The 17425-nt window shown below is 43.7% G+C and overlaps 1 protein-coding gene across 2 annotated transcripts in view; it reads right to left on the bottom strand.

Moving 5' to 3' along the window:
* Positions 1-17425, bottom strand: part of PITPNB (phosphatidylinositol transfer protein beta) — a 64174-nt gene that overhangs the window by 15553 nt on the left and 31196 nt on the right. For both annotated transcript variants that reach the window (XM_045459334.1, XM_045459335.1), the window contains exon 8: positions 6355-6432. In XM_045459334.1, coding sequence (XP_045315290.1) covers positions 6355-6432 — 78 coding nt within the window. The remainder of the gene's footprint in view (positions 1-6354; positions 6433-17425) is intronic.

Below are 17425 nucleotides of genomic sequence, written 5' to 3'. Positions count from 1 at the left end.
CTGGGTAGTGCCCCACGTTAAGTAGGTCAGACACAGAGCCCATGGCCGAAAACTCAGTGTTGTAACAGGGACGAAGGGGGTGGGGAAGGAGACCCAGTGAGCACACAGACCCCCGCTCTGACAGGGGACACACCAAGTGCCATGAGAAGGTCATCAACAGAGGACTTCAGCAGAGTCCAGGGCTGGAAGATTCTTATCTGACTCGGCAAATGGGAAATGTTAAAGAGAGTAAGCAAATGCGAAAAAGAAGTTCAAAAGACTAAACTAATCACAGGCTAAACTAATTTCATGAAAACAGGCAAAATGAAGTGAAGACAGGAAAGCTTACTGCCTGTGACAGGATAATCAGTCACATTTTCCATGTCTCCAAACTTAGTGTTTGTGGAGCTCACACCCATTTTCCTAATCAGAACTATGACATGTGCTTCGTGCTTGTGTCCAATTACTCTAGGAGTGACACCATGTGCAAGGGAAACCACAGGTTCACTCTTCAGATACTGCTCGTGAAGAAAACACTGTCCCTGACAGTGTCAGTAAGAACCCTGCAAGGGGCCCATCCTGTCAGATCACCTCTCGAACCCAAGTAAGACACTCCCATCTGTCTCCCTGCCTGCGTCCGTTGGTGCTGCCTGAGAGCAGAGGCATTCGGTATCCATGATAAGGCTAGAACTACTCGTGTATCACTCCCGGGGCACTTAGCTTCTTGAAGACATGGGACAGATTTCTTGCTGTCCTCTGCAGGAATTGGGTAATTCACACAGACCAAGCGCAACTTATTTTTATACTGAATTAAAAACCTCATTTGCAAACCAGGTGCTCAAGAAAACAAAAACAAAACCAAAAAAACCTAGCCATGTTTTCAGGTCGGCTTTATTATACATAAGCTACAATGTGGTCTAACCAGACACTAATTATTAAGTCTCTGTATGCCACCCACTATAGGTTTTTGAAAATGAGATGATAGGGAGGGAACATGTTTTAATGTCCTCACATCTTTCCCAGGACTGAGAGCCATGTCTAGATGAAGACAGGAAAGGACCCTCGGTCTCTCCCCTCGAGAGGCTATCAGGTGCTCATTAGCCTCTTGAGGGCTCTGGGCTGCCTTCTCGCAAGGCTCTATCTCAAAGAGATTTCCACAGCTGGGCTCTGAGCTCTCCCTCACCCCTGCTTCCCTTCTTCCCATCCCTGGCCAACAGAACCTTGTGGTATCTTCACTTCGGGCCACTGACAAGGCTCCCACCTTCTTTCCACAGATGAGAGGCGGGAGGAGAAAGGAGTCTTGGTAGTGTGGCAGGGAACAAATCAGCGTCCCTACAATCCACAGATGGCTGCCCTCCACTAGCTTGAAGGATCCAGATCGGCTTCACGGGTAATTCTAAAAGGAGTCTAAAGCAGGACTGAGCAGGTAAACAGCACGACATACTGTTGTGAAAGCTCCAGCTGCCAGAACTTTCGCTCCAGACTGGAGTTCGAACATAAATAGGACGTGCCTTTATGGCTAGAAAAAGCATATGTACGCACACAAAGATAACATTAAAGAATCCCAATTTCTAGATCAGCTTCTTTATTTGACCTGATCACCTTATACCGCAATGTTCAGACACTGGATGGTTCCGAGACCCGTCAAGCACTCTAAGGGCCAGATACTCTGGCAAAGTCTCCTACAAAAGACCTTTATAGGCCTAATTCTTAACTATCTTATACATAGAGACAAAGAACTTTAAGTCTTCAGGAAGCGTCAGCATTAAATGAAGAAAGAAATTCGGCCTTGCCATAGGATGCAAATGACACCATCATCTTCAAAGATGGTGGTTCAATTTGTTAAGATGACAACACTTCAGATTGGAAGAGGTAAACTTGAAAGCTAAAGGCATCCACACGTACACGGTTTGTGATAAACCATTAGAACAGGCAGCCATACCAATGGCATAGAACACACAAAGCCCTCAAAACATGGAAGAAACCAAAACATGTGCACACACACATGTGCATGCAGTGCTATAAAGAAATAAACATTTACATCCGTAAGAAATGCACCAATCTACCTTGAAGCAAAAATCTTTACCAGGTTATAAATCCCTCCCCTATCAGTATGTACAGAATCACTTAAGTGTTGAACCCTAAATAACAAAATATAACTCATGTGCTCAGATTTAAAAAATTCTCTTTTCAGAAGGAAGATGAATCCATAACTAAAGCCTGCATCCCTGGGTTTGTAGTTTTTAAAAAATAAAAGGTATGTATCATACCACAGGCAAAAAAAAAAAAAAAAAAAAAAAAAGTCCGTACTCTAACCCAGTTGGAAAATATGAAAATCTACTCACTGGTGCTCCCCTGGCACCCTCAGGACCACTTACTAGCAAAGGTTCTCTAGCATTCATATGGCCTCTGCTCTTTGGCTGACCCACATTAAGCACTCGTAACACACACACGTTAAAGACAAGGGGTACAGACAAGTGAGTCAAGATGGGCTTGACGACTCCCAGCTATTAAGACAAGAGAACCCCTGGATACCAGACACAGAAAAGGGGTAACTGTGTCATTAATAGGGCAGCTTGTGTATAGATCTCACCAACCCCCAGAGATGATGTGGCTTTTCATTTCCAAAGACCAAAGCTTCCTCCGCATTGGGAACGTAACACTCACTACTTCATTCAGTCCTGGCAACAACCTTCTAAGGCAGTGACAATGTTCTTCCCATTCTAGAGATGTGGAAACCCAGACCCAGAACTAGGATTAAGTTAACGAACTCACAGCCTATACCACAAGCGATAAGGAAATGGATTTCCCTCAGTGCCACTGTCACCTACAGATTCCCTGACCACTGGAAACGTACAAATGTTAACAGGAATTATCAAATTCTAGCAAATACCATGAGTACAGAGAGACACACACGTGGCCTGATGCAACAGGGCATAAGAGATGGCATACTGGTGATGTGGGGGTCAGAAAGCGTCACGTCTCCACCCACTACGCATCTCTGTGACTGGCACTGAATCAGGTGCCATAGAGATGTCAGACATCCTGCTGTTTCTCCTACAACTATTACCTGTGTTTCTCTGGCCAAGTTTCTCATCTATATAATGAAGCAGTTGTACTTACCCCACAGGAAGGTCGTGAAGATGAAACACGACCTCGCATAGCGCCTGGCACCAAGGAAAAGTGTCTTTTCCACTCTCCAGTCCGGCGTAGACAGCCAGTAAATACTGTGAGAGTTCAGAAGGAACACGCCAGCGTGGGGTAAGTAAGGAAGAGTTTCCAAGAGATCACAGAGTCTGAACCTGGTGCCGAATGCACTTTTGAATTTGTACTCGTGAAAGGGAGTATCTCCTGAGGGGCGACAGCAAAGAAGACTGAAGGGAGAGGATGGGACGGCGCACGGAAGGAAGGCCCAGAGCCGCTGCAGAGGGAGCGGGCAGCCCTTGCGCTCTTGCACAGGAGCATTCTGACAGACACTCTCGGGCAAGTGGGTCCAGAACAGGACTTCTTTTTCCTTTTCGCCTAATTACCACGTATTCCTCCCTTCTCTCCTAGTTCAGACGTACAGAAATCCCCAACTACCACCCAGCCCTACCATCAGCGCCATGGTGGGTATTGTCACTGGCAAATAGGGCCTGCCAAACACAACTTAAATTTTTTTTTTTAACGTTTTTATTTATTTTTGAAGGAGAGAGAGAGAGAGAGAAAGAAAGAGCATGAGCAGGGGAGGAGCGGAGAGAGAGGGAGACACAGAATCTGAAACAGGCTCCAGGCTCTGAGCCGTCAGCCCAGAGCCCGACGCGGGGCTCGAATTCACCAACCACGAGATCATGACCTGAGCCGGAGTCGGATGCCCAACCAACTGAGCCACCCAGGCGCCCCAGGGCCTGCTGAACACAATTACAGGAGATGCTGATAAGATCAAGTCAATCCACAGGTTCCTATTTTTCTATATGTTGTATTACCAGCTACCGTCATCCTTTTTACTTTTCTTTCCTTCACAGGAATACGTGGATGGCATGATTACAGTAGTCCCCCCTTATCCACGGGGAATATGTTCCAAGACCCCCAATGGATGTCTGAGACCATGGACAGTACCGAACTCTGTATATACTGTTTTTTCCTATATATGTACCTTTGATGAAGTGTAATCTATAAATTAGGCACAGTGAGAGATCAACAACTAATCACGAAACAGAACAATTATAACAAAAACTGTAATAAAAGTTACATGAATGTGGTCTTTCTCTCTCTCTCAAAATATCTTCTTGTGCTGAACTCACCCTTCTTGTATGATGTGAGATGATAAAATGACCATTGAGATGAAGGGAGGGGATGACGTAGGCACTGTGATGCAGCGTCAGGTTACTGACCTTCTGACATCAGAAGGATCATGTGCTTCCAGAATGCAGTTGACCACGGATAAATGAAACCGTGGAAAGAAAAACCGCAGAGACAGGGGGGAACTACTAGTTATTTCTGGGATCATGGTGACTTAGTTAAGCTATAACCGAACTTTTAAGGGTAGCTACACTCACCATCATTTGGGTAAGGTTAATAACCAAGAGTTAAATAGGTAAAAAGGGATCACTATCAGTGAGCATTCTCCCAGAGAAATAATAAGCTATTGTTTCCCCCCTCCCCCATGCGCGCGCGCGCGCGCACACACACACACACACACACACACACACACACACACACACACACTGGGGGAAAAGACTGCTAAAATGCAACCTGAAAAAAATGTACAATTCACATTCTTTCTAGAAAGTAAACCTATTCTAGAATTTTAATCATTAATTGATAATAAAAGACAAAGCAATGGCAGTCAAAAATCGTAAATAAAAAAGGAATAAAAATCATCTTCCAGGTTCCTAAAACGTTGGAAATTAGGTAAAACCCACAGTGTCAAACTACACGTGCTGCCTGTTCTCAAACTGGGTGGGAGCTCCGACAGAAGAGACTGGAGCTCAAGCATGACAGCCCAGCATAAAATGGAGCATCGCCTTTTCAAGTGTGCACTTGAAAAGCTGACAATTTCAAGAAAATTAATGTCTAATTCACCTGAGTCTCAACTTCGGGCCCCTCTCTTCCCTTGTAAAAGCACCATTAGCTAGAGTTAGTACTTACTGGAGGCAAGATGGCCTTTGAGAAGATATGGCTGCCTTAGAGGCAGCCACCCATCTGCTGCTCCAACACGGCACTCCTTTTTGGAAGGCCAGGTTAAATCTCAAAGGGGAAAGACCTCTTCTCTGACTCAGCATAAGTTCTAAGGTCCACATATAGAAATCTGCACAAGGATGGGGGAAATTCTTAAATCTAATGAACTAAGTTTAGATCACACATACTGAATTTGTTCCTTGATTTGTAAGTGACATAGATCACTTCCTGTGAATTCAAGTCAAAAGTCTACGGTCATGGCCATTCAACTGGGAGAATCTTGAACTGAACTCCACCCAGAGAACAAATGTAAAAATAAGAGAATTCTGAATCATTTCTCGTAGAACAGTCAGATCCATCCTTCATTTTAGCTGACGTGCAAGACAGTCCACACAACAGTCTGACACCCACCAAGAGCCACTCCACGGGTTACTTGTGGGGCTATCTGTCACAGTAATCCCCTATCTGCAAACAACAACTAACACCTAGAGGTCTTCTACCGATGACTGGTGACCGGCTTCGGCATAAACAGACTGGTTACCAAATAAAACGTGTTGGTGGAAATGTGCTCTGGGCACGTTTAGGTTTTAATGTTCCCCTGCTCCTGTCAAATTACCTGTAATCACTTGCCATCACCACAGTAAGCCCTCTTTAAGGGTCTCTCATTTAGTTTAGTGATGTCTTTAAAATGCCTTCTATTTCTATAGCAATTTAAATTATTACCTTGACATTGCTTTTCTCACTCCCGTGAATAAAGTAAGGGCGTGTTCTTTATTAGAAAGTGACTACTTGCCATCAAAATTGTTCTCTGGTGTTCCGGTTTCCAAGACGTAACTATTAAAAGGCCAGGAACACGAGCTCAGGTGAAGGCAACTTGTTTGGTTTCCACTAAGACTAAATTTAAACTATAAACCTTCATTTAACATGGATTTTTGTACTGCTTCAAGTCTCAAAAGAGAACACTACAATCCCCAAAGACTAAATCACTTGTCTCTTTTTAAGAGTTATCAGAATAGCATGATGCTGAAAGTGACAGTCTGGCTATGTTCTGTTTGTTAATGCAGCACAGACGTGCTGGCCAACTGCATCGCAAATACAACTATTTCTGTGCCGTTTCTATTTTTCACTTAAACGTCACCAGCTCTCCCAGACCCGGGACCTGTCAAGTGGTCTGTTGCCAAGACTCTGCCTGTCAGAAAGGTCAGCATCCAGTACCTTCCAGTTGGGTCCCAAAGGGCCTCTCTTGGTCTTGACTGACTGGAATAACGCTGGGTCTTCATCAGCTTTGTAGTCCTGCAAAGCAAAACAAAGTCAGAGGCAGAGAAGGAACCCAGAGAAATTTCTTTAACCTTGCCAGAACAGCTCTTTGCAGCTACTAAAACACAGGACAGAAACTGATTAGGCTTATTACTGTGCCTTTGCGGAAAAGTAGGAAAACGCTTCGTTATGATAGTAAGTTTTGGGTTTGGTTCTGTTTTACACTTTAAGGCAAGATGACTACACAATATTTAGTAACAGAAGTCTTGACGAGCAAGCCACTGGTTACTGAACAGCTCCACAAACCTTCCCACGTCTTTTAACAGTTTCAACATGTCGATACACATACAGGCACATTCAAGAAATAAAACCATCCCGGTCTTGACAATATCCATCGGTGATGACTGAGAGCTACCACTGTGGCCGGGAACGCAGATCAGAACTATCAATCCTGCGGCAGCACCCCCCCAGCCCGGCCCTGATCTCTTCCATGGCTGGGTCTGTGCTGGGTGCCTCAATGACAAGGCCAGCCTGTCCACACCCTTGTTCAGAGACCCGTAGGGTGCAAATCCCTCGGCTTGCTAATAATGGAAGCCCCTCGTCACAGGAGGTGAGCGAGGGGTTTATGCCTCCATCATAGAACTACCTCAGTTGTATCACGTCACAGCGGAACGGCCTTAAGACTGGTTTTATGCAAAGTTCTAGCGTGTGTAAATTCTATTTCCCTAACATCCTCTTCCTTATAGAATGGAGGAAATGAAAGAAGTAATCTTTTTCAACCTGCCTGCTCTACACATACACACATATACACACAACCTACAGATAGGAAAAAAACTACCTTAAAGAGTAAAGTTCAGATTTAAAAAAAGAAATGAGTTTCAATGGCCACAGTGAGCAGAGGTCAGCTGGTGAGCTGAAAATACTACAAAGGGAGAGCCTTTGCCTTGTCACGCAGAATTCCTGAGCCCCTGAGCCTGGGGTCCTTCCCAACATTCATGGAAAGACCATGTACTTTAAGGAAAACACCCAGACAAGTCGTATGTGAAACATCACTGTTCTAGAGATAAAGGCAAGCACTGAACATCTCTAAGTATAATACAAACTTTCACAAATCAAAGAAAACATGTTGAGAGGCAGCCGCTCTGAGATTCAACATTTACTCAGTAGATGCACATGACGTGTCAGTAATTCCTAAAGAGAAAGTTAGACGTAAATTGTGTGAAGAAGGGAAAATGTGAGGTTCAAGTAGAAAACAAAAATTCAAAAAGGGCCCAACAGTGTGCTAAAATTATTACACAAACATTTAGCTGGCTACACTGAGTCTTACTGCTTTAAGATCTGCAATGTGGTAGTAGGCATTAGGTCAGGCAGCACTATCCAGTTACGACAGACCAGAACAAGCCGCCTGCAAGGGGCCGGAGGACTTCTAGAGTTACATGTGTCTGGGCACATCACAGAAAGTTCAATTTCTGTCAACTAACGCGAATTCTTAAATTCCAATTTAGAGCCGCACCCTCAAAATTAACAACTTCACTGCTGAGAAAAGAATCCATCGTATAGGCAGTCTCAACACCAAGGTTAACAGTGCGCAACCAGCCATCCTGCCGATACAGACCATCATGTAACGCCATCAAATGTTTTCTCTAAGTCTGAGGCTTGGAATTAAAATCTAGAGACAAGCTTACTTTTCCCCAAAATTGAAAGTATCTAACATCCTATCAAATAATCACTTCTGACACCATGTCCCTCAATCGAATCTATTTATTCAGTAGCCACCACGTAGAAGGTAGCATGCAGGATGCTAAGAGGGGAGCCCAAGGGGTCTGAGGACACAAGGAGAACCAGCACCTACCTGGTGCCAGCTCCTAGGAAGTCGCAGTGGAGCTGGGAGAAAGGAAGAGGCAAACAAAGAACCGAAACCCCAGAGAGTAGGAGTTAACAGCCAACAGAGAATGGAGAGAATGAGAGTCAGAACTGAAATCAACGGACACAAGCCAAGGAAAGGCATTTTTAAAATCAGTTTTAACATCATGTTTAAAAGGTAGAAAAACCTTAACTGCAAAGGTAAATGTTAAAAATTCTTGTGATTCAATTTTTAACTACCTGTATAACGTCCAGAGGCCTGGCCAGTGTTTACCATTTCAACCCACTTAAGTGGGGGGGCGGGGGGGGGGGAATACTTTTTTTTTTTTTTAATATCATCTCAGATGTGACCTCATTGTGGGCATGCCGTTCAAAATTTTTTCTTAATGCAAAATGTGAGATATGACGGAGCCTGGCATGGGCTGAATGGTAAATCGCACATTTCCTAAATCCGAGGGACTGTCAGAGCATGCTCCGCCATTTTATGTGACAAGAAGAAGGAACACACTCAGCCAATGAAACATGCCATACCTGGCAGACAAACCCTAATTCTCAGTGTATTAAAACGGGAGGAAAAGCGGGCAGGGGAACCTCAAAACTGATGAAATGGAGCCCACAGAATGAACTTCTGTACGATTATGGCACCGGTGGAGGTCAAAACGAACAGATGGATCGGGTGGGCTTTGCTGACGACACCCCTTCAGGTCCTTCCCGACCCCAGCTCCATACCAGGGTGCCCACCTCCGGGCCTTTCAATGCCTGTCTGACATACTAACTGAAGAGGGCAGAGTAACGCCTCAGAGCTTCTCCGCTCTGTACCTGTCACACTGTGGCAGAAAAAGCCTGTTTCCGAGCCTTTGTCGTTACTACCACGTACATACCCTGCGACACCTTTCGGAACTAAAGAATCCACAGAATTACGGACGGAAACCCGCCCATGAAGACCATCCCAACCGCCTCATTTGACAGATGAGGAAGCCACGGTCCCAACGACCAAGCGGTATGGCTCTCCCAGCCCAGGACTTAACTCCAGCCTTCTGGGCCTCTGTCCCCGGCTCATTCTAGTGGACCACACGGGAGGCAGAAGGGTGTCCACAACTGCCAGATAAGCAAAACCCATTTCAAAAACACCAAGAAGCAGCAGCAGCAGAGGCATCAAAGTGGATTTGCCTGTAAGGCAGGAGTGTGTGCGTATAAAATATCACACACACACACACACACACACACACACACACACGCACTCATGTATCTCCCAAGGTAAGTCTTCCCAGCTGTTTTCTCTTGACTAAAAAGCAGCAAACATTAAAGGTGTAACACTGAAAGTGTCACAAGACCCAATTATTAACAATAGCACCTTAACCCTGACAGATGAGGATAATGCATCTTGTCAAAACCCAGGAATTTTTTGTGTTTTAATGTTAGTTTGCATACGTAAATGTTTAATCAGTTGAATTAAGTGCCAAGGTATTACAAAGCAGGAGGCAGGTGTGGTTTTAACAACGTCGGTTTTGTACCTTTATAACAAAACACTTAATTTTTCTGAACAGTTACCTTCTTCGCTACGATTTTATTGTTGGATTGCTGGTTTGGTCTTTCTGCATTTGAAAACTGGCCGATTCATATCCGTATCACAATGAACAAATATATTCCTTCATGTATGACAGTTTCGGCATACAGAATGCAACCTCAGCTACCAATTATAGCTGCAAATGAGCAATAGTGTGGAATGAGACAGCCTGCTGGCTTTGTTAGTATTCTGTCTCCTTCGGGATCCCATGGGGAAAGGGGAGGCTCTGATGAAGAGAAGCCCTTGGCTCATGGTTTATTGTGCTTGCCACCAGCTGCAGACTTCTCATCTCATTAGTTCTTTTAGAATACTGTGGGTGAAGACAGCTGTAGCCTACTTGAGTCTTCAGCTCCTGGGTATTCTGAAGGCTGAATTTGCTATGCACTTTCTGTAATCCTTGGGAAAAAAAAAGCAAGCAAATTCACCAGGCCAAGGAAGTGTATTTTTAAAACGAGGTTTAAAATCGCGTTTAAAAGTAGAAAAATCTTATCGCTAAGGTGCACTGTGTTTAAAAATTTTTACGATCAAATTTTAATTATCTGTATGATGCCCAGAGGCCTGGCCAGGATAAGGGCTCGGTAAAACCATCATTATCAAGTTAGGTGTAATGTCCCCGGACACCCGTTCGCTCCACCAATACCAGGGCCTCGACGATAGAAAAACACAATGGTATCAGCATAAGGTAGATTCGGATTAGTGGTAATACGACTCTATTTAATTGAAAACTCTCACTTAAGTAAAAAAGGAGGCAAGTGAAAGTCAAGACACCCTTTGGAGAACAAATAAAATATAATATGGGAAATAAATGGCTTACTGAGTCTCCATGCTGGAGCCACAGAGTACGTTCATTAAATTCTTATAAATAGCTGTTTTCTGTCACTGGAATACAAAAGTTGTGCTACCTCTTGGGTGTACATCTGTTAGTCTCTACAGCTCTCAACAGAAACTCTCAACAGAAACAAGATTCATTCTGAAGACAAAGAATATTAGTTTTATGAATCTCTTAGCAGAGTGGCTGTCCCCCCAAATGCAAGTACAAAATCTGTGCTGAGCCAACCTAAATGTCCTTGAGCCCAGATTTAACTCATGATTATGAATGGGAAGTGAGTAGGAGTGGGGGGACCGGCAGGAGATTCTTGACAGCTTGTGGAAAAATCGAGATGAGCGCCACACGCCAGAAACTGCTCGGAGAACCAGGCATGGGTTGCCACAGGTGAGGCGAAATGGAGGCTAAGAAGAGGGCCTAAGCCACAGCATTAGCAGCCTCCGCACCTGCTCCTAAAAGGGCACCCTGCGCGAACCCCTGCTCCCCCCGCCCCGCCCCGCCCCCAGCACAAAGAAACCATTCTGCGGGGTAAAAATAAAAACTTGAGAGAGATATTAGGATCCCGCAGCCTGCCGTAAAATGCTTTCCTTGAGCACAAGATGATTAATTAGGTGTCTATTCAAATAGCTCAAAGATAATCACGAAGTTGAGAATGCACGGGTATCGCCGCTCAACCTAGCAAAGCTTATTTCCTCTAATCACATCCTAAAAGTAAAGCCCAGGATGAGGGGGAGAAAACCAAATTAAATATGAAGATAAATAACAAACATCATCTATTAGCACTGCGCTTCATTTTTCAGTACGTATTGTGGCACTTGGAAAACAAGGCGTTCCTGGATCCTATCACCGCTGACCCCAGCGCATAACTAATTGGAGCTGACAAAATCCAAGCCAGACTCCAGAGGGGAAGCCCATGAAAAAAAAATGTTTGCATTAAATTTTGCAACAGCAAGTAACAGAGGTGTAAAGACAAATAACATTTACGAACTTGTTTAAGAAACTCATTTCAACAGTTATTTTCAAATAAGCAGCTTTCTTTCCTATTTTTAATTACAGCTCCCCAAGGACCCCTCACCCTTTCAGGTTCCCACAGAGCACCATTAATATAGTATAAGTAAATCTCATTAATTCAGGTCCTACCACCTTGGAATTTATAATAATTCGGACAGGGGCTGGACTGAAGTTTATCTTTGCGTGATCTATGAAAAAAAGATTTGCTACACAAATTAATAGAGTAACAAGATCTCAGGAGGGCTGTTTAAACAGTTCAGAAGTGTTTTAGAGCAATTCAGAAGCATTCATTTGCATATAATTATTATGCTAATTACAAATCATTCTTATCTATTCATTAAAGCAGATTCCCAAAGGACCACTAATTGTCAATAACTTGTTGGCCTAGTTTCTGTTACTGAATGTACCTCTGAGGAACAAAACTGCATTAAAAAATATTCTCTAATTCAGCCTTCTCATTAATCCTTACCGGCTTCCCACCAATGAATCCTAAAAGGCTAATTTTTAAACAACTGCACTCAGAACAGAGAAATGCAGTCAAACCTACAGGGCTGAAGAGAACACTTTTTTTGTGATCTTTTTAATCTCCTGGAGACCCTGCATAGAGATCTGGGGTGGGAGTAGCGGTGGGGCTGAGCATGGGAAGGGGGCAGAGGCTGTCAACAGAGCTCTATGCTAAAAGGTGGCCATAGCTTAGAATAGTCAGGCTAGGGCACAGCCAGGCTAGGAGCACAGTGGGCTGGGTGCCTCTTCCATTCTTTCAGAGACCGCCAACACTGTCACGCTTATGAAGGCAGACCCCGAAAGCCTTTGGAAGGCTACAAATTAATAGAGAAATAGAAAGAAATCAATTTCAGCCCTGAAAAGAAGTTGCAACCAAAAGCCTGATGTGACAGGGACACCTGGCTGGCTCAGTTGTTAGAGCAAGCGACTCTTGATCTAGCGGCCGTTAAATTTGAGCCCCATGCTACTTAAAAAAATAAATAAAAATAAAATGAAAGTAAAAAAAAACAAACAAAAAAAACAGCCCTGAAGTGACAGACTCCATCTCCTCCTGCACACCTGCAGGGGAACCAGACAGTTGTGTTCTAGATGAGACGCAGGAAGGTGAGGTGCGGGGGGGGGGGAAAAGGAGTAAGCCCTTGGCGGGCGGGAAAAGGGATTCCTGGATAGCCCAGGGCTGGTGGGCTACTCCTGAGCCCTGCCCTCAGATAAGTGGGCTACTGGTTTGGGTAAGTCTATGTTTCATGCACAAATATACAATATATTTGTTACTACCACCTATTTACAGTTAAATACTGATTAGAGCATTTTAAAATGAATAACTCTTAATACTCTTGATACGAATGTTGAACATTACATTTTTAAAGATTAAATTGCAAATGCCTGAAATGTACATAATATGTTCAGGAAAAGTCTTACTTAACACAAAATGTATTTATTTCTTAAATGACAACAGATCATAAAACCTATATCAAATTCCTTAAACTAAAACCAGGGGAAAGCCCTAATGAATATTCAGGTGAGCCCTTCCCAGCAAAACGTCCATGTTGGTTTATGAGCTGACCTCAGACACAGCTGCTCCTAAGCCCCAGGACCCCAGTTAACCCATTAGCACTAATTTAACAAACATTAAGTAGGAAATAATTGCAGGGAAACAATTTTTTTTTTTTTTTTACAGCAAGAGCAAAATCCAATAACCAGCACTATTCTTGCTACTATGTTTGGAGAACTTGTTATATGCCAGGCACATGCATTCTCCCAGCTAACCGTCACAATGCTGGAACACAGGTGATCCCACCATTTCTGGGGGTGGAGAAGTGAAATCCCTTGCCCTTGCAGAGCAGACGGGCCAAAACTCAAGGCAGCTCTGTCAACAACCTGGCCAACCACCACACTTCTGAATGCAAACATGTGATGTGATTTATGCTTTATCATCTGAGAGTACTCAAGTAATGAAGGGATCTTTGCTCCCCCTCTCCCTAAGAAAGAGTTACACTGCTGGGGTGCCTGGGTGCCTCAGTCGGTTGAGCGTCTGACTTTGGTTCAGGTCACAATCTCACGGCTCGTGAGTTTGAGCCCCAAGCCAGGCACAAGTTAGGCTCCGTGCTAACAGCCCAGAGTCTGGAGTCTGCTTCAGATTCTGTTTCCCTCGCTCTTTGCCCCTCCCCAGCTCATGTGTGCGCATGCTCCCGCTCTCTCTCTCCCTCTCTCTCTCTCAAAAATAAACATTAAAAAAAATTAAAAAAAAAAAGAAGAGTTGCACTGCTTTTAATAAAAAAAAAAGGGGGGTGGGAGGCTTTATAAGGAATACACTTAAAAAAAAAACTCGATTTGAAGCCATTTATGCGAATTTCTTTCAGCTGCTCAAAATGGCGTTTTCCCCCCAATCCAGAAACTGGAGCAACTCGACCTCACACCTCACCACCTCCACCGCCCCCCTACTTTTTTATTTTTAAAATATGGAAGAGATCAGAAGTAAACATTAAGTTAACAGGTTTTAGTGAAAAAGCATTTTGTGCAAAATAGACTTGTACATGCAGATTTTTAAGGGAAATTTAAAAGTCCTTGCTAAGATTTAACCAAGCTATGAACGAAGCAATATGTTATTTTCCCACAAGGGGGCACTGCCATGCAACTATGCCTTCAAATACACTAGGACATTCTCCAAATCCCCGGCTGGATGTTTCTAAGAGTTCCAAAAGTTGACCATGTAAGGGAGCAGAATAAAGTGGGGAACGTTTTTACATTTCTTTTCAATAAAAACCATGCCTATGTTTATTTGTATCTCCTTTAAGGATGGGGGGTAAACCTCTATAACTTACTACAAAAAGGATTTCGACAGTGGCTTGCTTCCCAGCATAGAAAAGGTGGGACAAGACGAGCATTTATTTGACAAGGGGAAATTTCTTAAGCAAATGCAAAATCACCGCTACCTTAAAAGCTATACTTGAGTTGTTTTGGTTTTTTCTTTCCCCCGAGTTCAAGGGGGCTACGATTACAGTTAGGAGCTGGGTCACACGTCTCCCCTCCTTACTCTGCACACGCTTTAATAAGGAGCTCTTGGAGCTCTCGCACATACACCAGAGAGAAGTTTCTAACGCTTAGTCTACATTCGTTTTAACAGCAAAAGGAAGAGGTACTCTACTAGATCGAGTGTCTGCTCACGCCAAAGAGAACTGAAGCCGCATTTGGCAACCACAGGCTCTCCTTGGACTCGCTGGCTCTCAGTCACAAACTTCTAATAAACAAAAGCTCTTTTCAGGTCTAAAGAATTAGGTAGCCCCTGCACAGCTCCGACAAGCAGAAAGCCCTTCTTAGGAAGCAAGCAGCTACAGCTGGAACAAAAGCAACATCTAGAATGCAGACCTTTTTGAAAAGCCGGGAGAGACGATGAAGTGAAGTAATGGTCGGTGCTGACTGCTATGGGTTATTATCCATCAAAGATTAATTTGGAAAGTCTATTAGGTTGACCCCAAAAATGTCATTTGTGTGGCTCAAAGCTGACAAATATGAACAATTTCACAAAGTTGGAGCTAATATTTAACTTTTTCTAGCCAGATTTCCTGTTTTTAGAAAAAAAATTAATCTTCTAAAGATTACATAGAAAGCATAATTTATGATTCTTGCATTTCCTTAAAATTAATGAAGTTTTTTTCTAAAGGCAGTACAGTAAAGCATATGTTGCCAAGACTATGCACTCAAATGTGTAACATCTGGGCACTGTCCCACAGAATGCCTGATCAAAGAAAAAGATAGGCCCAAATCCTTCCTAGAGCACGAGAAACAAGCATTGCTTAAGGTGTGACCAAAACTTACATGCCTAAATAAACCAAGTTTCATCAGCTTTCCAAGGCTGACATTCAGGAAAAAGTATCTTTAAAAAACAAAAAAACGGCAGTAACTAAACACAATATATACTCGTGGTTTAAAACAATTAAAAAGGGTCATTGTTCAGGGTGCCTGGGTGGCTCAGTTGGTTAAGCATCTGACTCTTGATTTTGGCTCAGGTCATGGTCTCACGGTTTGTGGCACTGAGCCCCACACTGGGCTCTGCACTGGCAGCATGGAGCCTGCTCGGGATTCTATCTGTCCTGCTCTCTGCCCTCCCCCCTCCGCTCTCTAAAAAAATAAACTTAGAAGTGTCAGAATGTTACACACTCAAGGGAACAGTGCATTCAAAGTAAAAAGAGCTAAATGCATGGAAAAGCAAGTCTTAAATATTTTTCAAATTTTTCATTTTTCAAAGGCAAATTTTTCATTTTTCATTGAAAAATTTTTCATTTTTCAAAGGCAAATGGGATTCAGAAAATCAGGTACTGCTTAGCACATTTCTACTCTCAACTAAAACTGCCTACCAAAACATACCAAATAAATGCATCATAAACAAAGAACAAATGGCCAAGGCCAGAAAGAACAAGCAAAAAGCCCAAACTTGTTTCTCTGAACATCACAATCCTTAAAGGGATTACCATGGAATTTCCACAAACCGCTTAAGGGAGCAGTTTAGAAGAGCCCAACAATTCCATTATCATCTTTTGGTGTACAACTAAAATGGGCCAGAACTCTTCTTTTAGTAAAGTACAAAACTCCAAACCTCTAGGCTCTAGTCAGCCTTCGAACTCGGACTTTGGCTACAGCCTGGAGCCCAGCACTGGTCTGTATCAGTTGTGTGGGTGGGGGTGGGGTGGGGGGAGGGGGGCGTCCTTTGGCACAGGGGCACTTAGCACCACCACACTCACTACACAAGCAACCAACTCCAAGTCACTTAGGAACACTTTAATGTGTTTGCTGATTAAGAATCTTGCACTCCCTTCAGACAGATACAATTTCTCTTTATCTGGAAAAATATTTACCATACCAACACAGAGCCAACAGTGAGTTCCAAAAAATGTTAGCTAAGTGCACATAAGAGAAAACGTATGGTGCTCTCTGTAAGCGCCCACACCAAAAGACATCTTAGGGGCTCCAATCCTTTTTTGTTCTCTTGCACAGATGCAAATTTCCAAATATCCCAGCATCTAGCAGTTGCGGGAGGAGGTGACCAAGGCCACTAATGAAACTGCTATTTTGGGGAACCAGGGGAGATGGAAAGAACAGGTGGTTGATTGTTTGTTTTAAATAAATTAAGCATGCTCTTAACATATTGCAAAGGAAGGAACATCATATGGTGAGAAGATGCTCTAGAAAGACAAAAATAAGTCAGCAGCCCCACTTTTAAGTCCTGATTCCTCTTTCCAGTGCTTATGTGGCTCAGGGAAGTTACAGCACTTCCTCCTGGGCTCAAACTCCTTAACAGTGAAAATAAAGGCTGGGGTGAATGTTTTGGACCATGACCCTCAAAGAGTGCCCACTGTGCGATCTTCACTCTGTATCGTGTATACTTGAGCATGTCCCAAGTGTGAGCATGTACAGAAATCTCCTGGAGAGCTACGTGGAGCCCAGAGTGCTACCTGGACACTGACAAGGGAGGAAGCTAAAAATCTGCATTTCTAACAAGCTGTCCCTGGACAGACCAAGCTTAAAGGAAAGGGACTTAAGCGTTTTGGCTGGAGTCCTAGCTAAGGCACTGAGAGGCAGGCTTGGGAGTTAGTTACAAGGCTCCCCAGAAGGCCTCAGAAGCCCTGAAAAGAACCTCTTTGCTTCCAATGGTCAGAGAACTGGACCTGTGAGCAGATCCAGCCCACAACTGGGACTCCCACAAGACCTGCCCCCCTAGCCACGGTGGGGGGAGGGGGGGTCTTCTCCAAAGGAAAACAAAC

The sequence above is a fragment of the Leopardus geoffroyi genome, chromosome D3, assembly GCF_018350155.1.
Source record: "Leopardus geoffroyi isolate Oge1 chromosome D3, O.geoffroyi_Oge1_pat1.0, whole genome shotgun sequence".
In the NCBI taxonomy this organism is placed as follows: Eukaryota; Metazoa; Chordata; class Mammalia; order Carnivora; family Felidae; genus Leopardus; species Leopardus geoffroyi.
Note: the sequence above shows the minus strand (reverse complement) of the source record. Positions and strands in the feature narration are given on the sequence as shown.